Source organism: Brassica oleracea, chromosome C5 (genome assembly GCF_000695525.1).
Source record: "Brassica oleracea var. oleracea cultivar TO1000 chromosome C5, BOL, whole genome shotgun sequence".
Lineage (NCBI taxonomy): Eukaryota > Viridiplantae > Streptophyta > Magnoliopsida > Brassicales > Brassicaceae > Brassica > Brassica oleracea.
Window position 1 is genome coordinate 1,133,611 of NC_027752.1, and position 21,793 is coordinate 1,155,403.

A 21,793-nucleotide genomic window follows, 5' to 3' on the forward strand; every position below is an offset into this window, starting at 1 on the left:
TATATATATTTATTGACTGTGAAGCGACAAACACAACACGCATAATCCTAGATAAATGGGCCTAATAATGAAAGTTAAAAGGCCCATGTAGACATGGTTCTCGACGGTTACTGTGCACAAACACAACACGCGTAACTCTATATAAATGGGCCCGTTGAGGAAAGTTCGAAGGCCTATTTATATTTGTCTATTGACGGTCCAGATTAAATCTCTCACAATCTTTACAGTGCACCGACCAACACACAAGCACAACCCTTTCGTTTTAATCCGTCGTCTCCATCTCCAACCCTACAATACAACCCCTCTCTTCCTGTAAACGGAACAAACACGAAATCGGAAAAAAAAACTTGAGAGCTCCGAGCGTTTACTGATTCCAATCACTTCTTGAAGCGAAGCGAGCTTCCTCTTCAGCTTCCGAGGTTCGTATCCTTCCCTCTGTATACTACGAATTGAGAATACCACTAGTGTTAGCTCATATCGATTCGGTTTGTGAATTACTTGGATTATAATTAGGGTTTGCTTTGTCCTGTGAGAAAATTTCGTATTCAGCTATCCGAATTGGGATTAGTAGGAAGATATAGTGAGATTTTGTTTGCTTACCACTGATATTGAACTTGCTTTCTTCGAGCTGAGCAGTTTCGGTTTACGAGTCTGATTCAAGAAAGTTATGGGAGACAGCGAGGCTATGGTTGCCCAGGGCTATACCTCTGCACCATATGGAGATTATAATGCTTCTGCTGCTACTGCCACGGTGGAATCTACAGGGCAAGAAAACGCTTCTTTGGTCAATGGGACTGGCCCTGAAGGTGGTTCAAGTGCGCCAGTGGAGAATGGAAAGGCATCAGATGAGGTGGCGGTAACAGCTCCAGGAGCTGAGCATGGAGACAATGCTGGTAATCACTTGTTCTTTCAATCCTGTGTATGAGTCTTTACGAATTGAAACAGAATTTGAGGGGACATTGTCACTAGAACCTGATGTTAACACTCGATGATAGGATCCTTTGCTTATTCCTTTTGTTGTTGTTACAGTCTCTACTCTTTCACCGGAAGAGGAGCGCCTGTGGAGTATTGTACGGGCTAATTCTTTAGAGTTCAATGCTTGGACTGCCTTAATTGAAGAGACAGAGAGGATAGCTCAGGTATGTGTGAATATAACACTCATCTTTTCACAGCCATTAGTCGCCTTCATCTTTCTATATCTTTTGCCAAGTGTTGTTTCGGTTCCTTTCTTACTTTGATCAAGATTGGTAACGTTTTCCTTGCTGTTTTATTACAGGACAATATAGCAAAAATCCGGAAGGTGTATGATACTTTTCTAGCTGAATTTCCTTTGTGTTATGGCTATTGGAAAAAGTATGCGGATCATGAGGCTCGTGTGGGGGCAATGGACAAAGTCGTGGAGGTTTACGAAAGAGCAGTGCAGGGGGTGACATATTCAGTGGACATTTGGGTTCATTATTGCACTTTTGCCATCAATACGTATGGAGATCCAGACACCATCAGAAGGTAACGAATACTTATTCTTCTATTTGTATGTGTATTTAACAGCCTGGTTGATTTTTCAGTTACCTTGACAAAATGATTTTACCGTCTAACCCTTTTCTTAGATTGCTACAGCAAGTCCTCTCATTTGTGGCGGAAAGATCTGATGGAATTAATTTAGAAATACTTCTTTTTAATGCATTTCACTAGCTTTCGCGCCTTTCATAGCTATCTAATATCTTTATCTGAAATTGCTCTTTTTTGGTGCTCTATACTCTCTGGTTTGAAATTTTTTATAAAAAATATACTGTTTAATTTTCACCCTCCCCCGAAGTGCATCCATGTGCAAAACGCTGCTTGGAAGATGTCAACCAGTTTTGGGCTTAGGTAGCCCCTGATTGCTCGATTTTGGCCATGGTATGCTTTTTCTAGGAAGGTAAATGCAGTGTTTGGCAGTGTCCTGCATTCAAAGAGTGAATCCTTTTTTCTCCATAGAACTTGTGTGTTTTGATTGGACGTGTCTGTGTCTTTCAGCATATATGACCCTCTTTTTACTCTTAATGGTACTGCAGGCTTTTTGAACGGGCTCTAGTTTACGTTGGGACTGATTTTCTGTCATCTCCATTGTGGGACAAATACATTGAGTATGAGTGCATGCAGCAGGACTGGAGCCGAGTTACCATGATTTACACCAAAATATTGGAAAATCCTATTCAAAATCTTGATAGATATTTTGCCAAGTAAGTTCAAGTGATTTCTTTAATCATTTTCTTCCACGCTTAATTGGATAGAGTCAATTCATGTGTATTGCAGTTGTTAAGTCAAGATACATTATATTGATGCACTATTGTCATACATTTAAAAAACGGAATTGAAGTGCAAAAAATTATTTTTAAATTCATCTGCTTCGGCTCCTTACTTCCTTGTCCTTTCCCCGATTATTTAGTACTAGCCAAGGTTCTCAGATTATGCTCAAAAATTTAATTGTCTTTTTGATGTGTGTGTTACCCCTTTCGTTTTGGCACTTTTTCATTTGTTGATAAGTGCTATTCTTGCTACAGCTTTAAGGAACTAGCCGAAACAAGGCCTCTGTCAGAACTAAGGAGTGCCGAGGAATCTGCGGCAGTTGCAGCTGCTAGTGATGCTTCTAAAGCTTCACCATCTGAGTCTGATGGAAAGGCAGATGAAGAAAAATCTCAAGCTGATGGTTCCTCCGAACAATCTACTAAATTAGAAACTGCTGGTTCAACTGAACCCGAGGAGTTGAAGAAATACATTGCCATCAGAGAAGCCATGTATATAAAAGCCAAAGAGTTTGAATCCAAGATCATTGGTTTTGAAATGGCTATAAGAAGGCCATATTTCCATGTGCGGCCTCTCAATGCTGCAGAGCTAGAGAACTGGCATAACTATCTGGATTTCATAGAGAAGGATGGGGACTTCAATAAGGTACCGGTGCTTAACTCTCTTATATGTGAAGATACAAGTGTTTTGTAGATTAAGTCGTACCTCTGTAATATCACTGACTTACAGTTAAGTAGTATCTGGTGCATCATATGCTTTATTGGGTTTCCATTGGATCAAGCAAGTTTTTAATGGAAATAACTGAGACCAACGCATGAGCCTCAGATTTGGTAACTTTAAGGCTAAATATTTCACATTGGATATTTAGGTACACAAGTTATCTTTGTTGTTAAAAGTACCAATGTTATTAATGCAGGTGTCTTCCTAACAATCTGTCTGTCAGGCAAGGAGGGTCCCTCCATATTTGAGGGGCCCTCTGTTCGACTTGTAGAGTATTTCGTGTGGATTTCGTCTTTGTGGTTTCTATATTTACATATCTATTTTTTTGGCGTAGTGATCATCATATATGTTTTACATTCGATTATTTTCCAATAGGTTGTCAAGCTATATGAAAGATGTCTAGTGGCATGTGCAAATTACCCTGAATACTGGATTCGATATGTACTAAGCATGGAAACAAGTGGAAGTATGGACCTTGCAGACAACGCCCTTGCTCGAGCAACTCAAGTGTTTGTCAAGGTATGAAATGTGTTTCGCTAGCCTTTTTGAGTAGTTTTATTGCTTTATTTACAATTACTTTGTTGCGTAACTTAATATTCTGCTTTGGTTTTCTTGGTTATTGATTTCCTTTCGTTTCTGTGGCAGAGACAACCAGAAATTCACCTTTTTGCTGCTCGATTTAAAGAGCAAAATGGGGACATAGCTGCTGCAAGAGCTGCATTCCAGTTAGTGCACTCTGAAATTTCTCCCGGACTTGTTGAAGCCGTGATTAAACACGCGAACATGGAACATCGACAAGTAAGCTTTCATGACCATGTAGTAATTGAAGGACTATTATAGACTATCACCGCTGTACTTGTTCTTTACCGGTCTCCTAATCTTATTCATAGGGAAAGCCAGAGGATGCTTTCGCATTGTATCAGCAAGTGATTGCTCTTGAAAAGGGAAAAGAGAACTCCACAGTACTGCCGCTGCTGTATGCTCAGTATTCAAGATTTTCATATTTGGTATGTCGTTGTCTACTGACGAAGATTTCATAAAACCCAGTTCTGAACTTAAGTTTGTTTAGTTTTGTTGAAGGAGTATTTAATGGGTTTGGCCTCTTTTTCAATAATGCTTTCAGGTTTCAGGGGACGCTGAGAAAGCTAGGAAGATTCTAGTCGAAGCACTTGACCACATGCAGCCTTCAAAACCTCTCCTGGAAACAGTGCTTCATTTTGAGAGTTTTCTGCCAGTACCAAGACAGATTGATTACCTTGCGCCATTTGTTGAGAAGGTTATAAATCCAAATTCAGATGCCCAGAACGTTGCAAGTTCCACTGAGAGAGAAGAGCTATCGTTGATATATATAGAGGTAACAGGAATAGAAAGACCAATCTTTTCTTCTAAAAGCTTCTAAGTATCTATTTTACTGGGTTTAGTACTAAATGTGTGTATGGCTTTGCAGTTCTTGGGCCTTTTTGGAGATGTTAAGTCCATCAAAAAGGCAGAAGATCAACACGCTAAACTCTTCCGCCGGAGCACGTCAGAGCTTAGAAAGCGCAGCGCAGATGAATTTCTCTCTTCTGATAGGACAAAAATGGCGAAAACATACAACGGCACTCCTCTTGCTCAGCCAGTGTCTGCACAGGCTCAGTGGTCTGGTGGATACGCTGCACAGCCTCAGACTTGGCCACAAGCACAAGCCGCTCCTGCACAACCACAACAATGGAACCCCGCCTATGGCCAGCAGGTAATTTATAAAAAAATAAACCAAATCATCTACTTCCTTAGTGTATATGTTTTTACTCTTCTGATGGTTCACATTATAAACGTTTTAGGCTGCGTATGGTGCATATCCCGCTGGTTATACTGCTCCACAAGCACCAGCTCCCGTCCCACAAGCTGCTGCTTATGGCGCATATCCTGCTCAGGTAACCAATGTTCATAGTAAATGTTTAGAACTCCTAGCCTGACCACGAGGTTCTAATGGAATCAGTTTTTTTTTATTTTTTGTGAAAACAGGCATATCCAGCACAGAGTTACGCACCTCCTGTTGCTGGTGCAGCACCGGTCCAGCAACCCACTACTGCTGCTCCTCAAGCTTACTACAACACTTACTACTGAGTCTGTTGGTGTTGTTCTTCTTTCGTTTTTGTTATGAGATTTATATAAACCATCTCCTCCTTAGCTACTCAAGTTTAGCATATCTGACTCGCGTCTGAATGTTTACATGTCTACGTTCTCGGTCAGTGACATTAGTTTTACTTTTCAGTTGCTTGATCCGTAAAAGGTTCTTGAATTTCGCTGGTAATGATACAGATTGTAACAGGAGACTTTTGATTCGATGAACCGGTTAGTTCGGTCTAAATGATGTCTTTTTGAAAAACGTCGGAACAGAGTAACGATATCCGCGCGTTAATTCTTACACATCCGCTTATTTTGAACAACGACAAAACCGGTCAATCTATAACCTCTCTTACAAGCTAAAACATAGTTTTCTTTTTTAGCTAAAACATAGTTTGTGTGTGATTGTTAAGTTATTTGTCGTGAAAACAAATGCGATAACTTCTTCCCCAAGAAGTAATATACAACATGTTTCTCTAGTTAGAAGAAACTTGTAATCTCTCCCTCATTAGAATTTCTCGAGATCAGATAGAGGAATGTTAGGTTACAAATGTCTCCACTGGGACAATGTCAGTGATTCGCGGCCATTGAAGGACCCTGAAACCTTCTCTCTTCCGGGTCCTATCCCTCAATGGCCTCCAGGTAACTCGGAATCCAATGATTGTTCTTGTCAGCGATTTCAAATATCAAGTTTTCAATTTTCGGTTTCCTCAGCTAAGATGGTTTCTGCTTCTCGATCTAATAATATACCTATTTGCCTGGCTCAGTTTCTTGAAACATATCATTCCATGAGATCTAGTATCCACTAATCTAATTCCAACAAATGGATAATTAGAATCTTGAGTTTTTAACAATTTTATCCTTTGAAACTGATCATCAGGTCAAGGCTTTGGCTCCGGAACAATCAACCTCGGCAAATTAGAAGTCATCAAAATCACAGACTTTGAATTCATATGGCGTTACAGATCCACAGAGAACAATAACAAGTGCATCTCATTCTACAAACCAAAAGGATCGTTACCTAAAGACTTCCATTGCTTAGGTCACTACTGTCAATCTGATTCTCATCCCTTGAAAGGTTATCTTCTTGCAGCCAGAGATTTAGCAGCTTCACTAGAACAAGAACCTGCATTAGCCGAACCTCTTGATTTTACACTGGTCTGGAGCTCGAATGATTCAGATGGTTACTTCTGGTTACCGCAGCCTCCTGAAGGTTATAGATCAATGGGGTTTATCGTCACAAAGAGCTCCGCGAAACCTGAGTTGAATGAAGTTAGATGCGTAAGAGCTGATCTCACTGATAAATGCGAAACACACAAACTCATCCTCACAGCCGTTTCAGAATCTGTACATGTTCCTTTGTTTATATGGAGAACTCGTCCTTCAGACCGAGGGATGTGGGGGAAAGGTGTCTCTACAGGTACTTTCTTCTGCAGAACTCGCCTTGTCTCCAGAGAACAACATCTCAGTATCTCTTGTCTGAAAAACCTAGATTCTGGTTTACACGCAATGCCGAACCTTGATCAGATCCAAGCGTTGATACAACACTACGGTCCTACACTAATCTTCCACCCTGACGAAACTTACTTACCATCTTCTGTCTCGTGGTTCTTCAGCAACGGTGCAGTCCTATGCCAAAAGGGTAATCCAATTTGCGAACTCATCGATGAAACAGGCTCGAACTTGCCTCAAGGAGGAAGCAACGACAAGGAATACTGGATCGACTTGCCGTTTGATGATGATCACGTCAAGAGAGGAAACATCGAAAGCTCGAAGCTTTACGTGCACGTCAAGCCAGCTCTTGGAGGGACGTTCACGGATCTTGTCTTCTGGATCTTCTGTCCTTTCAACGGACCAGCTACTTTGAAGCTAGGACTCATCGATGTCTCGTTGGTAAGTATAGGCCAACACGTCTGCGACTGGGAACATTTCACTCTCAGAATCAGCAACTACTCAGGTGAACATGGCCGGATCTGGGCCAAGCCAATGAAACATTGGTTTTAGTACTCAAAATTTATGGAAGACTTTTATATTGGGCTGCTGGTTCGGGTTACTCGGTTAGTTTGGGTCAGGAATTAAGTTAGTTTGGGTTGGTCGGTCAAAATCCCACCGAACTGAACGTAAAAAAAACTTGGTACGGTTTGATTCAGTTTTCGGTAAGTTCGGTTTTAAAAAAAATTACCAAAGTTTTAAACTTACGGTTAGTTCGGTTAAATTTTCGGTTTAAATTGAATAAAATTCAAAAATTTCGGTTATTTCGGTTCAGATTTTGGTTAGTTCAGTTTGAAATTTTGGTTAAGACGAATACTGTTCGAATTTTTTCTAGAAAACCAAACTAACTGATTACCAAATAAATTATTGAACCGAAACATAAATTTATTTAGTTGCCGAACTAAGCCGAACTAAACCGAACTAATCGAAAAACAAACTTTTCGGGTCGGTTTGGTTCGACAATTTTGTGTCGGTTTATAACCACTGGCCTACTTTTACATATGAATATACCCTCAAATTATTAAAAAAAAAAAATTTTAATTCTTAAGCAATTTTAATGGCCTCTAAATTTTTGGCCGTGCAGGTGAACTCTACTCAATCTACTTCTCTCAACACAGTGGCGGCGAGTGGATCGAATCTCACGACCTAGAGTTCATCCCCGGAACCAACAAAGCCGTTGTGTACTCGTCGAAACACGGCCACGCGAGCTTTCCTAAAGCTGGTGTTTACTTACAAGGATCAACGACCCTTGGGATCGGGATAAGGAACGACACTGCACGTAGCGATCTCTTTGTTGATTCGAGCTCACGGTACGAGATCTTCGCGGCGGAGTATCTCGGCGCGGTGGTGAAGGAACCGCTGTGGCTGCAGTATATGAGAGAGTGGGGGCCGAAGATTGTGTACGACTCGAGGGAGGAGATCGAGAGGCTGGCGAGTCGGTTTCCGAGGACGGTTGGTGTCACGGTGGGTAACGTGTTGAGGAAGCTTCCGGTGGAGTTATCCGGCGAGGAAGGTCCGACGGGACCTAAGGAGAAGAATAACTGGTACGGTGATGAAAGATGGTGAAACTGTAAAAAAAAAAAAAAGGTTAAAATTGGTTGAAAAGGGACATAGAAAGAAAACTTAATTTACGTAAAGCATTAATTACGCAAAGGTTTTAGTTACGATTAGCGTAGGATGAACGATAAGACTTAAAGTTTGTTGTCGGAAGAGTATACATGTGGGTCCCATATTGTTATATTTTAAAATTAATTTAATTAATTAAAACGCTTTACTGATTACTTATTTAGACGAACAAACCCGACCAAACCCACACATTCGTGTACCGTGTCCTTCTTTCTTTATTCTCTCTCTCTCTCTCTCTTTATGAGAAAGATAGTTTCTTTTGATCTGTTTCGTGGATGCTCTTTGCTCTGTTGTCTCTAGAGGAATCTTAAAGTTGAAACCTTTTTTGATCGTTTGGGTTTGATCGGTGATTTGAATTTGAATTCCAGCTTGTTTATTCTCTTTTGATTGATTTTTGGAAACGATGAGTGGTTTCCGAGATGTTTGTTCATCAAGCGGCTCGGTGAATGTGATGATCGGAGTATCATCACCAGCTGAAGGAGAAGACGACAACGCCGCCGCCGCGGCTCTGTCGTCGGAGGATTCGTCTTCCCCCGACGAGACGGTGGCGGGAACAGAGCTCGACTTAGCTCTGGGTCTAAGCATTGGTTTGAACACAAGTAGGAATCACTCATCAAAGGTTCGGTCTTTTTCTTCATCTTTGTTGGCTTCCTCTTCGTCTTCTTCTCCGGCCAGAGAAAGTGGAACGAAACGGTCTGCTGATTCCTCTGCGGCTGCCTCAAAAGGGTAAATTCATTTTCACAGACTTTATATTATAACTTATGTATATGTATTTGATTTTGTCTCAGATTTTATTTTTAGATCTCTTTGTATGGTTAGATTGAATTAATCACAGGATCAGATCATTATAGTAAGATCATCTGAAATGTTTTAAATTATACTTGTGAATAACATTTTTTTAATGTTGCAATGGGTCTTTTGGTAATGGGGAGCAGACAAGTTGCTGTAGGGTGGCCGCCTCTAAGGACTTACAGAATCAACAGTTTGGTCAACCAAGCAAAGTCCTTGCCCACTGAAGACGGCTTGAGCTCTAACATTCAAAAGGACACGGCGACGAAAAACGGCGTGGTGGCTGCCAAGAACGATGAGGTTGGATTCATCAAATCTCCAATGCTTGTGAAGGTTACAATGGACGGAGTTATAATTGGAAGGAAGATTGATCTCAATGCTTTTGATTCTTATGAAGCCTTGGCGAAAACTTTGGAACAAATGTTTTTCCACACACCTTCTTCTCTAACAACAACAAGTCAGTTCTTCATTCCATTTTTTTTTCTTTCGTGGTGGATCGGTTTATGATTGATCAAATTTTGTAGGATGCAAGGAAACACGTGGTGCTTCAGAACTGCTGGATGTGTCATCAGAATATATCATAACGTATCAAGATAAAGACGGAGATTGGATGCTTGTTGGGGATGTTCCTTGGCTGTATGATATTTTATTGTCCCTAGTATATCATCTGTATTTTGTTATGCGTCACATCCTTTTCTCATGTTTTTTTTTTAATTGTTCTTTCTTTCTTTCTTTATCAGGATGTTCCTTGGGTGCGTGAAAAGACTGAGAATCATGAGAAGATCAGGTGAGACTGGAGGTGGCAAGTAGGGGTTCATCTTCTCTGAGAAGACATTCTCAGCTGAAGGGTGAAATCATCTTCTTTGTAAGATGCAAATGACGGAACGTGGAGATAAAAAAAAAAAGACAAGAACACATATATATTGTTTTACTCGAGAACGAAAGTTTATGGTTAACCTGGTCTGTAAATTGGTAAACTCTTGTTCAGATAATCAAATATATACATGTATTTATGAGTATACAAGAATGTATGTGTGTCTGGAGTGGTTTGTGAGATATCAAACAAAAGTTTCATGTATAAGAATATGGAAAATGAAATACAGCTATTGCTGAAAATAACAAACAACAATCAATAATCAGCTTCACTCACAACTCAAATGTAGCTTTCCTTATTTATTTTTTACTACTTTTCCTTAAGGTTTTATAGCATAAAAACCCCTAAAACCAACTTTTGAACAGAGAATGAAAATGTTTCCTTCCTTGGCTATCAATGATTCTTCAAGGTCACAGAGATTGGACTCCTAACTCGCTGCATCGAATCACGAGAGTTGACCCAAGTCAACTGTCCATCCGCAAAGGTACCAGCCACCTTCTCTCCTCTGCTGCTTCCCTTCTTCAACACAAACCAAACTCTATAGCTCAACGTTTGATCAACGTGACTAAACACAAGCCTCTTAGGCTTTACAATCACATTAATCCCCATAGGAGCCTTAACATTCACAGTGTACACCGAGTTAGGACTCCCAACGTTAGTCACACGCCTCGTGATCATCTCCTTAGTCCTCCCACGTCTAAAAATAACCGAAATAGACGGATAATTAAGACTAAAACCGGGGCTCTTCCTCAGTACCGCACCGCAGCTAACGTTCCTGTGAGTGATCGCTAAAATATCCGATCTAGTAAACCCAATAGTGCATAAGTAAGCAATGTAATCAACCGGTTGGATGTTGTAAACCAACCCCGGGTTAATCGCCTTAACCGGATTCACATGCCCTGCTCCAATAGCAAACACTCCCGCCGGTTTGTCCCCGTCCCTAATCTCTTTCCCTCTCCGATCATACAAATCAGCCGTCGTCATCATCGCTGATCTGATAGCAGCTGGAGACCAGCTCGGATACGCAGACCGGATCAGAGCGGTGATTCCACTCACGTGCGGACAAGACATCGAAGTCCCCGACATCACAGTGAAGTTAACTCTCCTCGAATCATAAGGAAGCCCCGTCGGTCCAAGATTCTGAGGCCAAGCAGCTATAATATTGACACCTGGCGCGATCAAATCCGGTTTAAGCACCGAAGGGTTAGCCAAACTCGGTCCTCTCGCTGAGAACTGCGCCACCTCAGGCCCTCTCGACCTCCCAATCACCGTCCCGCCGAAAATTAACCTAGCTTTCGGTCTTACCGTGTCCCTCACGTAACCTTTCAAAACAACAGACTCTTCGTAACCAATCAACGTAGCTGGTATCAAATGAACGTCTACAGAATCCTCCTCTTGGTTAATCTCGGTGTTAGCCAAGATCATCGCGACGCCGCCAGCTTCTTTAACCGCCTGTCCTTTCTCTGATCTCCCGTTGACTCCACGGTCGCATATCACCATCTTGCCTTGGACACTCTCTCTCGGAAGCGAGCCTCTCAAGCAAAACTCGCTTCCTTTGTCTCCTCCCGCCACGTAGACAATCTCCAACTCTCTCTCAGCCTTCTTTATCCCTTTCCCTGGGTACAACGACTCTCCGTAGAGTAGCTTCCCGTTGGCTAACCTAACAACCCCCGGGAATTTTCTATCGAGCGTTCCTGCTCCGATGGTTGAGACCCAAGGAGCTGTGTTCGCCACCGAGCTAGCGAGCGGGCCGTTGTTGCCACCCGCGCAGACAACGGAGATTCCATGTTCCGTGGCGCGGAAGGTACCAATGGCGATAGTGTCATCATACAAAGGGATAGGGAAACCGCCTAGGGAGAGGGATAGAACGTCGACTTTGTCTTGTATCGCTACGTCTATCGCCGCCAGAATGTCTGAGCTGTAACAGCCGTTGAACCAGCAGACTTTGTAAACCGCCACGTGAGCTCCTGGCGCCATCCCGCGGGCTACCCCGGCTCCGTTACCGAGAACGCTCGCCGTCGAAACAGAGGAGCCGCCAGCAGTTGAGGCGGTGTGGGTCCCGTGCCCCGTGGAGTCTCGTGCCGATATGTATTCGCGAGGCATGTTTGGTGAGTCCAAAGGAGAGTTGGCTACGCGGTGGCCTCTGATGAAGAATCTAGCGCCGATTAGTTTCTTGTTACAGTTTGAGGAAGTGAAGCTCTCTCCTTCTTGGCAAACACCTTTCCATTTGCTTGGGACTGAAGGCATCCCTGTGTCGTCGAAGCTAGGGCTTTCGGGCCAGACTCCTGTGTCGAGAACGCCGATGATCGTGCCTTGGCCGGACCGGGATTTAGACCATACGCTGGAGGGTCCTGGACCGTTGAGTCCTAAGAACTTGTAAGAGTAAGTGGTTTGGACTTGGAGAACATGGTCAGGTCTTACTGCAACAACTTCAGGTAAGTTCTTGAGTGTTTTGGCTTCTGATTCGGTTAACTGAGCTGAGAATCCTTCAATGGCAGAGGCGTAAGAGTAGAGAATCCTTGTAGAAGGGTCTTCGTTTTCTTCTTCAATACCTAGAACAGCTTCTTGAAGAAAAGAAAGATGCCAATCAAGCTTTGAAGGAAAGGCTTTAGCTGATTGGCTATTAGGGTGAAGCTGAATGACGTAAGTCTGTTTCTTTAGGGTTTCTGAGGAAGAAGAAACAAAGAGGAGAAAGATAGTGAAGACAAAGAGAGTCTTAGGTTCCATTATTGCAGAGAAGAGCTTTTGTTTTAGTGTTGTGGTTTTTGAAGTGCATGGTTTGAGTATTTAAAGAAGAGTGAAGAGGATTCAAAAGATGGGATACGGATTCAAAGGAGGAAGAAGATGATGAAGCTCGTGAGGAGTAAGAGCTCTTCATCACGAGTTTCATTTGTAATGTTGCAGATGTAAGAGCTCTCTCCTACCGCTCTCTTAGAGTTTCAAAGCTTGGGAAAGGAAGGACATGAAACTATTAAGTGGAACTGTGGAAGTTGTTTTAAGGTTTTTCACTTGTAAGGGTTACTGACTTACTGTCTGACTGTCTCTGTGTCATTGTCTTTTTGTTCACGAGATGTTCTGGTTAGAGTTTATTGCATTGTAGTATTAGTTTGTGTAGCCTTAGTGTGAAACAAAAGATTTATTTGGTTGGTTAAGCTTGCAGTTTCATCTAAAAGTCAACTAAACAACCATATGATATTGTATTTAATAAAATAAACCATCAGCAATGGGTTTAAAATCGAAAAAGAAAACAAAGAGCCATTTTGCTTACAAACACTCACAAGTATTTTTTTTTAATAATAAGTCATGTCTTTAATAGTAAAAAATGTGACCGTTGAAGCCTTGAAAGAAATTTAATGCAGCAGCGGGCTGAATGTTCTGTTCACTCACTACGTGCATTTATACATGCACGCTGCACACGCCTTGTCTTTTCCCTCGGGTACTGCGCCTTTCGTACAACGTCGTGTATGAGTGTATCTATCTTATTGGACTCTATTTTATTATTTCAAGCCCAATTTATTGCCCATTTACACCACTGCTTTGCCTTGTCTTGTTGAGTATGGTAAATACCAAGGGGCGGTTATTGGTTTAAGAATTCTGAAAGAATTATAAAATTTTGAGAATCCATTATTATTGGTTTACAGATTTAAAAAGTTTTATCATAATTCATTGTTATTGGTTTAAATACTTTTAAATTCTATTCAAATCATTTGTTATTCATAAAGTTTAGTTATTATGGATTTTATCATTCTAATGAATTCTATTGTTATTGGGAGGTGAATTCCTTATGTTTTTACTCATAAAACTAGATTTTGAAAATATCATCTATTCTCATAAGATTTTTGAAATCTGTATAATAAGAAAAACATGCATATATTGCAACTAAACTCACGTTAACACACCAAACCAAACTCAATAATGGTGAATCAACTAAACTCACATGATCTGTAATTCATTATATTTTTATAGTTTCTTATTTGATAAAACAACCGTTTGATTCAATAATAATGAAGAAACCAAACTCACATTGATAACAAGAATGGTGTTTCAAAAAAATCACAAATCACATAAGTCAAAGACTGATTATTATCATAAGAAAACTAAGAACATGAAAACACAAAACATAACACAGTATCATAAAATTTATGTGTCTACGTGAACACACCAAACCATAATATCAATAAATAAATTATAAAAGTCTCACCATCACTGTTGACTTCTATTTCCTATCACTGTTGACTTCTATTTCCTACTGCATCGGTCCACATATTAGAAGCTATCATATTTCTCGTGTTATTAGCATACTTTCGTTGCTGAGATTCAAGAATACCTACTTCTTCAGTGCTTACTTCTCCATATTCTTCTTCTTCTTCACGGTTTTCATTGATCACTTCTCCTGGAAAAGCATCTGATCGGCACTCTTTACGTAAGAAGTTATGCAATCCAGCACATGCCAAAACTAACTCCGCTTGTGTCTTAAAAGAGAAAGGATGAGCAAATTTAAAAATCAGAAACCGAGATTTGAAGATACCAAATATTCTCTCGATCACATTTCTTAAAGACGCATGCCGCAAGTTGAATAACTCGTTCTGGTTACTGGGATCACGACCTTCGCCCGTAAAATCATGTAGATGATACCTAGTACTTCTAAATGGAGCTAAAAACTTCTGACGGTTGGCAAACCCACAATCTGCTAAATAAAATTTTCCTACAAAATAAACATTTCAGAATTACGTGATGTTTATATGTATATGGTTTACATCGAGATTTTGTTTTTGGAAATGTTCTGAAGAGATTGTTATACATTGCCTTATAAGAAGAAATATTTTGAAAATAATATATTATGCAAATCCATAAAAATCAATAAAATCTACAAAAGTCAATTCAAAGTATTTGATAGAAATTTAGAGAATATTTGTTAACTCTACTCAACTTCTAAAAATCTGTCAACTTTTAAAATCACTTAACTCTTTCTAAATTCTGATTTCAATAACCCCGTTTGATGATAGACATGGATTAAAATGACGATAAACGCAGACGTCATTGTTTAATATTTTTTCACTGCTTCATGGTATGATTTATTGCATAATAACAATTAATAATAATCATTTCTAAACGGCAAAAAGACATATTTTTGCAGATTACCGATAACATTTTAAAAGATCACCACAGAAGCTGTGTTCCTTACAAAAAGGTCTCTTTCAATGTTCATAAGAACAGCTTTAAAAGTATATGAGCGCAAAGACTGCATCATGTCATTCTTTTTTTTTGTACCCAGTGGGAAGTCTCTCTTACTTAAGAGACTGTAAGCTTTGTCACATTTTTCAGTTTTAACCCCTAACCTCAAATTTTTAACATCAATGATCACAAGTCAGGCATCCCACTAGATCTTGAGGAGTATTCGCTCACCAGTTTCAAGAACATGGATGATTTGTCTTCTAAGAGCCGCGCAGGAGTATCAAACTCTGCTACTCTACCTGCAACCACATACCACATATAAAACAAAAATTGAATTATATGAAGAACAAAAATACATGTTTCTTGGTTTTGTATTATAATATGACTAACCATCGCTGAGAACCAAAACAAGGTCACTGTCGATTACAGTTGGGATCCGGTGAGCAATGGTGCAGACGGTGCAGTCTTCAAACTCAGTTCTGATAATCTTCTGGATTAAATTGTCTGTTGCTGTGTCTACTGATGCTGTTGCTTCATCAAGAACAAGTATTTTTGCTTGTTTAAGTAATGCTCTCCCAAGTGACACAAGCTGTCTCTGTCCAACACTCCAGTTATCTCCATTTTCCAGCACTTCATGTTTCAAATCCAAGAATCAGTACAAAGAATCGAAAAAAAGATCTATAACATAAGCACCTTATTGGTGCAATTAGATACCTGGAGAGTCGAGTTTTAGATCTTTTCCTCTAACAACGTCACCAAGCTGGGACTTATCAAGAGCCTCCCAGATTTTATCATCTGAATGTTCTTCAAGAGGGTCAAGATTAGCTCGGATTGTTCCTTCAAACAATGTAGGATCCTGAGGTATGATACCGAGGCGGCTACGGAGATCATGAAGACCAATCTGAGAGATATCAATGTTGTCTATAGTTATTCTTCCAGCGGTTGGCTCAATCAACCGAAACAAAGCTTGAATCAAAGTAGACTTTCCGCTTCCCGTTCTTCCAACTATACCAATCTTTTTTCCTCCAGGGAACACACAGCTTATCCCGTGGAGCACCGTTGGAAGATTCTCAGCATAACGAACCTTAACAAAGGAAATAACAATACAATAAGAACACATTGAAAGAAAGAAAGTGAATACAGAGATGTATTTGCTTAGTAAGTACCTTAACGTCAAGAAGCTCGATTGTTCCTCTCTCAGGCCACGTGGAAGGCGGTTGGGAATCTTCTATAACTGCTGGCGCTTCACTTAAAATCTGACTGTACTGATAGATTCTTTCGATAGAGATGATTTTGTTTTCAAGCTTACAGAAGCTAAGTATCCACCGTGATAGACGTCCGTTCAAGTTGAGCCCGTATGTCACAGCAAGCCCTGCCATACCTATTATCACAACACAAGCAGCTTAGATTAGGAACTATGGATTGCTATTTTGCCAAAGGAGGTAGAGATACTTACTAGGATCAATGGTTCCATGTGGGAAACTGACGAGCAAAACCATACAGAAAGCAAACACAAGCGTGGAAAGCAACTCCATGCGCAAACAAAGCCACTCTATTGCAACGATGCTGCAGAAGAAAGGTCGAGCAAAGCAATCGAGAAGGTAAAGATTCCTCTTGATGAATCTTTTCTCCTGGCCAAATCCTCTTATCGTGGCTGCACCAGCTATTGATTCCCCAAAGAGATGAATTATTGGAGACTTCTGGATACTAACAATGCGGACCAGCTCTCTCGAAGAAGCCATGTAATATTTCTGCATCCAGAAGCAAGCAACCGCTACTGGAACAACAAGAAGGAAGACTTGCCAGGTGACGTTGGTCATTACACCGACTATTCCAAATAGTTGTATCGTTGTTGAAGCAAACCCGCCGAGTCTAAATGGAATGTCAAGGTCCACAACGCTTTGATCAATCGAAACCTGTACACAGTGACAATAATCAGAAGGTGATAATAACATTTTTAGTTACAGTTACTTACTCGATTCAAGATTCTGCCTGCAGGAGTGGAATCAAAGAATGACATTGGCGCACGGAACACACTTCTAAGCATATTCAAGAAGAGCTTCTGAGCAGCAGCTAGACCAAAAGTTGCAACCAGAGCAGCTCGCACAAATATAAACACGGCGCTTCCAAAAGCTAAGGCAGTATAAACAACGAGAAGAACCGTAGGATCTACTTTAGACTGGTCGCCTTCAGTTTGAGGATTCGCCCAAGCCATCCACCAGTTACTAGCAATCTGGAGAAACTGAAAAGAAGCTTGCGCCAGTATAATCAGAGGAATCAGAAGCCCTTTGTACGCTGCTCCCATGTATGACAAGTACACCTTCATGCTGATTTTTCCCTTCACTCTCTCTTCTTCTTGAACAAGCTGCTTTTTGCGGGAACGCTTTGCTTTCTTCTTCTTCTCTTTGATTGCCTTTTGATCCGAAGCGGATCCGCCGTCTTGAACTTCCTTGGCCAAAGTCTCGATGTCGTTTTCATAAATATCTGACTTTGAGTTATGATGCATGACCAAACTATCCAGGATTGGGTTTTCGTCAGAGTCTTCTGAGGATGGACTTGGGATGTCCATTGCCTCGATTGCTTCATGGTGGGCAGACACTAAGGCCTTGAAGTCAGTACCAGCTTGTAGCAGATCATCGTATTTACCCGATTGAATAACCCGCCCTTCCTTCATAACCTTTAAAACAAAACAAATAAAAATATGTTCAGAGCTTGTCATAAGAGAAATGGTTTGAACAACAGTTTTACCTCTCTGCAACAATAGAGACAAGTTCATCATAGCCACCTATAGGAGACTCTTTAGCATTTCTAAAGGACCAACAGTAGAAGAAGTTAATGGGTAGTAAAATCAAGAAAAGGAGTATCTTACCAATATTAGATCAGCTGCAGGAAGAAACTCAACTTGATGCGTCACAAAAACAACAGTCTTCTCAGCTAACGCAGATAGAATATAATCCTGTATAAGCCATTAACTACAGCGTTATGCAAACGTTCACAATCAAAATATTAAAAACGAGATTTGTGGTTATGGAATTGCTTATTTACCCTAAACAAATCAGAGCTAGTGTGTGCATCAAGAGCACTAAAAGGATCGTCTAGTAAATAAATGTCAGCATCTTGATACAACGCCCTCGCAAGCTGTACACGTTGCTTCTGGCCACCGCTGAGGTTTATGCCTCTCTCTCCTATAATGGTCTGGTCACCATGTGAGAAAAGCTCTAAATCTTTCTTTAGGGAACACGCTTGTATCACGTTCTTGTACTTTGCTTTCTCCATTGGACTGCCAAATAGAATGTTTTCTTCAATGTTACCAGACTGAATCCAAGCCGACTGTGACACATACCCAGTAGTACCACATATTCTAACCTATACAACAATCATCATCAAAAAGATTAATGGTTTTTTTTTCAGAGAATAATAAAGTAAGTAACTATTAACTTACTTCACCAGAGATTTTCGGTATTTCTCCGAGGATGCAAGAGATGAAGCTTGATTTTCCAGAGCCAACTGTGCCGCAGACAGCCACGCGCATACCTTTCTCCACTCTCATCTGAATCCCAGATAACGTCGGCCTCGAAGAAAACGGATCCCAACAGAACACACCGTCTCTAATCTCTATGGCTACATTCGAACTCCCACGTGGGATAACAACAGTTGCGTCTTCTTGAAGCTCTTCCTCCTGCAAGAACCCGGAGATCCTATCAAGAGAAACTTTAGTCTGAGCCATCATCGAAACCAGATCAGGAAAGTTCCTAAGCGGCTCCTGGAGGATCCTGAACGTCGCCAGAGCGGAGAGAACACCTCCAGCTGTCAGCTGAGTGCCTAGGAAGATCGAAGTAGCGAATGTAACGGCTGATACAAAGATCGGTGAGCTCCAGAAGATGAAGGTAACAAAAGCCTGTGAGTACAACGCTCTCCGAAGCCATCCGTACTCCTCTTCCCTCATCTCTTCTAATCTCACTCTATACCGATCCTCCCACGCCTGCAGCTTCAGAACCCTCATGTTCCTAAGACACTCCGAAGTCTTCCTCATTCTTTCGTCTTTCGCAGCCATCAGCTTGTCTTGATACTCTTCCTGAACCTTAGCCAACGGAATGGTGACAAGGATTGAGATTATCGTCGCCACCAACGTAGCTACAGACGCTATCCCCACGCTTTTGTACAAGATCGCGAGAGCGAGGACTATCTGCATCGGAAGCATCCAGATATCGTGAAGATACCACGAGTAGTCTCCTATCCGCTGGACATCAACCGCCATGTAGTTCACAATCTCTCCGCTCGTGTGATTCTGCTTGGCTATGCTCGAGAGCTTGAGACCTTTTCTATACACCATAGCCGTTAGAGCTGATCTAACGTGCATCCCCAAGATATCAACCCCCATGTACCACTGACGCGTGGTGACGGTCTCCGCGAGCTTGGAGGCGAAGAAGATCCCCGCGAGGACGTATCCTTCGTGAGGGAAGATCTCCTTCCCTCCGAGATAGTCAACGAAGTAGCTGATCATGTAAGGTCCCACGTAGGATAAGAGAGTGTTCAAGCCAGCAAAGACTGCATTGCAAGCTGCTTCTTTCCAGAAGGACTTGAGAATGGCGCGTGCTAAAGAAGGATTATTCTCCGACTTGGACCTCTTCCAGTTCGACTTCAGAACCTTGTAGCTCGACTTGGCTCTATCCCTCGGCGCGAGAAGAGGTATATCTTTAAGCTCAAGCGGTCTTTTCGACCCCGCGGAGAGAAGGGGATCCAACCAAGACAATGTCACTAGGCTAACAAGTCCAGCTGTACTATACGGAGTCACTTTAAGACAAGCGGCTTCTTCTTCCACAAGCAGAGGCTCTTGAAGATCAGAAGAGGTTAGACGAATTTCGATACCGGAAACACCTCTCAGCGCGGCGAAGCAGAGAAAACCAAGAGCAGGCGTAACGGCTAAATTCGCCACAACGTGAGAAGAGCATCCACCTCTCCAGCCTTCAACCGCTAGCCTTCTCCCGTCCACATACAAAGTACATAGACAAACACTGAACGCTACAAACCACCATACCCTCAGCAAGAGAGGTAGCTTCTCCGACGGCTTGTACTTCAAATGGAGAGCTAAGAAGGTAATAACAACCCAAGCTAAACACTGAGCAGCTGGGAAGAAGAGAGTAATAAACCAGTCACTAGCTCCTCTAATAACCTTAACTCCATCGAACACTAACACCAAAACTTGGACGGCTAACACATAGACGCAACATAGCAGGGAAAATTTAAACACGGTCCCGAAACTAACATCGTTAGCCTCTCTTTCTAAATTAACGTCTTCCTTAGAGAGTCTATCTCTTCCTCCTCTCCGGACGCAGACGAGAATCTGCGTGGCGGAGAGAGTGAATAGAAACACTAGAAAGAGCGCGAGGTTGGTGAGGACCGAGCAGAGCTCCAATAGTGGGAGGTGATCTATAAAGAAGGACGAGATCTCTTTAAAATCCATGATTGAGAAAGTTCGTTTGAGATCAGCCGGCGGATTCTACAAGCTATAACGACGAGCATCCCCAGAGACCACAAGCTGCAAAACAAAAACAAAAAAAAAAACACGCATCGACACATTGCGAATCAAAACAAAATAGAGTTTCTCTGCATATCTAACACGTGATAATCAAATCACAGATGGTGCTTTTGGTCCTTACCAGCTTTGGTTAGATCAGAGACAGAGAGAGAGAGAGAGAGAAACCAATCAGCTGAAAGCAGAGAAGATCTCTCTTTCCGCTTAAATTGAAAATTAACTCGAAGAAAGAGATGAGCTTTTCTTCTCTTTCTCTCTAGATCGATTCGATTGTAAAAAGAACGAAGATTGGGGATTAATAAAGGCGTCTCCTTTCGCCTCTTCTGTATTAGTTAGTTTGTTAATCCAATACTTAAAGCCATAAGCTCCCTTTCTTTTTTTTTGTTTAAAGGGTCGTGCTTAGTTACGAACGATGGGTGTCTTCTTTTGACGTCTCATGTCACAAATGCGAGTATGCTTGTAATCTGACTCTTATGCTTTTGGTTTTTCATTTGTCTTTACATTAACTAGTGTATTATTGACCACTATTTTCAATAAAAGCGTCTATGATTAATACTTTTAAGCCTTACTAAGCAATGAATCATGTTTCGCTTTTTACGTTTTTATTCTCTTGAGTACATCGTTGATACAATGGAATAGGCCTCGGCATAACATTCATAATCCAAAATCCGAACCGAACCCGAACTGAAAAATCCGATTCGTACCCGGTCCGAAATGTACAAAACATATCCGAACCCGAAAAACCGAAAAAATCAAAAAATCCGAAAAGATATCCGGAAAAACCTTTCCGAATGTCCAAACTAATATACAATATAATTATATGAAACATGAATATATACTTCAAATATTCAATTTTTTTTTTTTTTTTGATATGCTATCTAAAAATAAGTATTTAAAATTTAAATAAATACTTTAAATATTTAGTTATATATACATAAGTATATATTTCTTATGTTTTGCTTTTAAATTTTAGATTTTATTCCGGGTATATCCGAACCGATCCGATATAACCCGAATCCGAATGATATATGGTTACTTTATGGGTTCTATGATGTGATACAAAATTGACCTGAACCCGATGTGTTATATCTGAATCCGACCTGTATTTGAAAATTTACTAGAATGAGACCTAGGAAGTGTTATAAAAAAAAACTGAAATCCGAAAAACACAATCTGAATGCCAACGGATA

At 41.0% G+C, this 21,793-nt stretch overlaps 5 protein-coding genes across 6 annotated transcripts; 3 read left to right on the plus strand and 2 right to left on the minus strand.

The window, feature by feature from the left end:
* Positions 1-239: 239 nt before the first annotated feature.
* Positions 240-5,337, plus strand: LOC106295429 (pre-mRNA-processing factor 39). 2 transcript variants are annotated; one of them, XM_013731324.1, is made up of 13 exons: positions 240-419; positions 637-893; positions 1,030-1,139; positions 1,277-1,506; positions 2,055-2,222; positions 2,544-2,931; positions 3,382-3,525; positions 3,652-3,804; positions 3,897-4,013; positions 4,130-4,360; positions 4,454-4,738; positions 4,827-4,919; positions 5,011-5,337. In XM_013731324.1, the coding sequence occupies exons 2-13, from the start codon at positions 668-670 to the stop codon at positions 5,110-5,112; spliced, it is 2,247 nt and encodes a 748-aa protein (XP_013586778.1). In that variant the 5' UTR covers positions 240-419; positions 637-667; the 3' UTR covers positions 5,113-5,337. The 2 variants fall into 2 exon arrangements, with proteins under 2 accessions (XP_013586778.1, XP_013586779.1); XM_013731325.1 differs by lacking the exons at positions 240-419; positions 637-893; positions 1,030-1,139; positions 1,277-1,506 and adding an exon at positions 1,513-1,918.
* Positions 5,338-5,589: 252 nt separating this feature from the next.
* Positions 5,590-8,337, plus strand: LOC106295753. Its single transcript, XM_013731726.1, has 3 exons — positions 5,590-5,754; positions 5,993-7,069; positions 7,688-8,337. The coding sequence occupies exons 1-3, from the start codon at positions 5,649-5,651 to the stop codon at positions 8,167-8,169; spliced, it is 1,665 nt and encodes a 554-aa protein (XP_013587180.1). The 5' UTR covers positions 5,590-5,648; the 3' UTR covers positions 8,170-8,337.
* Positions 8,338-8,435: 98 nt separating this feature from the next.
* On the plus strand, positions 8,436-9,923 carry LOC106295754 (auxin-responsive protein IAA10). Its single transcript, XM_013731728.1, has 4 exons — positions 8,436-8,955; positions 9,165-9,475; positions 9,543-9,654; positions 9,759-9,923. The coding sequence occupies exons 1-4, from the start codon at positions 8,633-8,635 to the stop codon at positions 9,826-9,828; spliced, it is 816 nt and encodes a 271-aa protein (XP_013587182.1). The 5' UTR covers positions 8,436-8,632; the 3' UTR covers positions 9,829-9,923.
* Positions 9,924-10,135: 212 nt separating this feature from the next.
* Positions 10,136-12,843, minus strand: LOC106295752 (subtilisin-like protease SBT1.2). Its single transcript, XM_013731725.1, has one exon. It carries the CDS (start codon positions 12,617-12,619, stop codon positions 10,286-10,288), a length of 2,334 nt encoding a protein of 777 aa, XP_013587179.1. The 5' UTR covers positions 12,620-12,843; the 3' UTR covers positions 10,136-10,285.
* A 2,175-nt stretch (positions 12,844-15,018) lies between these two features.
* On the minus strand, positions 15,019-20,915 carry LOC106294452 (ABC transporter C family member 5). The gene is made up of 10 exons (XM_013730008.1): positions 20,728-20,915; positions 18,510-20,606; positions 18,113-18,433; positions 17,937-18,023; positions 17,043-17,744; positions 16,524-16,983; positions 16,234-16,448; positions 15,782-16,151; positions 15,458-15,697; positions 15,019-15,366 (listed from the first exon to the last, which is right to left on the minus strand). The coding sequence occupies exons 2-10, from the start codon at positions 20,529-20,531 to the stop codon at positions 15,254-15,256; spliced, it is 4,530 nt and encodes a 1,509-aa protein (XP_013585462.1). The 5' UTR covers positions 20,532-20,606; positions 20,728-20,915; the 3' UTR covers positions 15,019-15,253.
* Positions 20,916-21,793: the final 878 nt, after the last annotated feature.

Coding starts and splice junctions, on each gene's coding strand:
- LOC106295429 (XM_013731324.1), top strand. CDS start 668: ATGGGAGACAGCGAGGCTATGGTTGCCCAGGGCTATACCTCTGCACCA. Junction 2,932..3,381: donor AGGATGGGGACTTCAATAAG/GTACCGGTGCTT, acceptor ATTTTCCAATAG/GTTGTCAAGCTATATGAAAG. Junction 3,526..3,651: donor CAACTCAAGTGTTTGTCAAG/GTATGAAATGTG, acceptor TTTCTGTGGCAG/AGACAACCAGAAATTCACCT.
- LOC106295753 (XM_013731726.1), top strand. CDS start 5,649: ATGTTAGGTTACAAATGTCTCCACTGGGACAATGTCAGTGATTCGCGG. Junction 5,755..5,992: donor TATCCCTCAATGGCCTCCAG/GTAACTCGGAAT, acceptor ACTGATCATCAG/GTCAAGGCTTTGGCTCCGGA. Junction 7,070..7,687: donor CAGAATCAGCAACTACTCAG/GTGAACATGGCC, acceptor TTGGCCGTGCAG/GTGAACTCTACTCAATCTAC.
- LOC106295754 (XM_013731728.1), top strand. CDS start 8,633: ATGAGTGGTTTCCGAGATGTTTGTTCATCAAGCGGCTCGGTGAATGTG. Junction 8,956..9,164: donor TCTGCGGCTGCCTCAAAAGG/GTAAATTCATTT, acceptor AATGGGGAGCAG/ACAAGTTGCTGTAGGGTGGC. Junction 9,476..9,542: donor TTCTTCTCTAACAACAACAA/GTCAGTTCTTCA, acceptor CAAATTTTGTAG/GATGCAAGGAAACACGTGGT.
- LOC106295752 (XM_013731725.1), bottom strand. CDS start 12,619: ATGGAACCTAAGACTCTCTTTGTCTTCACTATCTTTCTCCTCTTTGTT.
- LOC106294452 (XM_013730008.1), bottom strand. CDS start 20,531: ATGGATTTTAAAGAGATCTCGTCCTTCTTTATAGATCACCTCCCACTA. Junction 18,024..18,112: donor CTAGCTCTGATTTGTTTAGG/GTAAATAAGCAA, acceptor TGGCTTATACAG/GATTATATTCTATCTGCGTT. Junction 15,367..15,457: donor TGTTTTGGTTCTCAGCGATG/GTTAGTCATATT, acceptor ATGTGGTTGCAG/GTAGAGTAGCAGAGTTTGAT.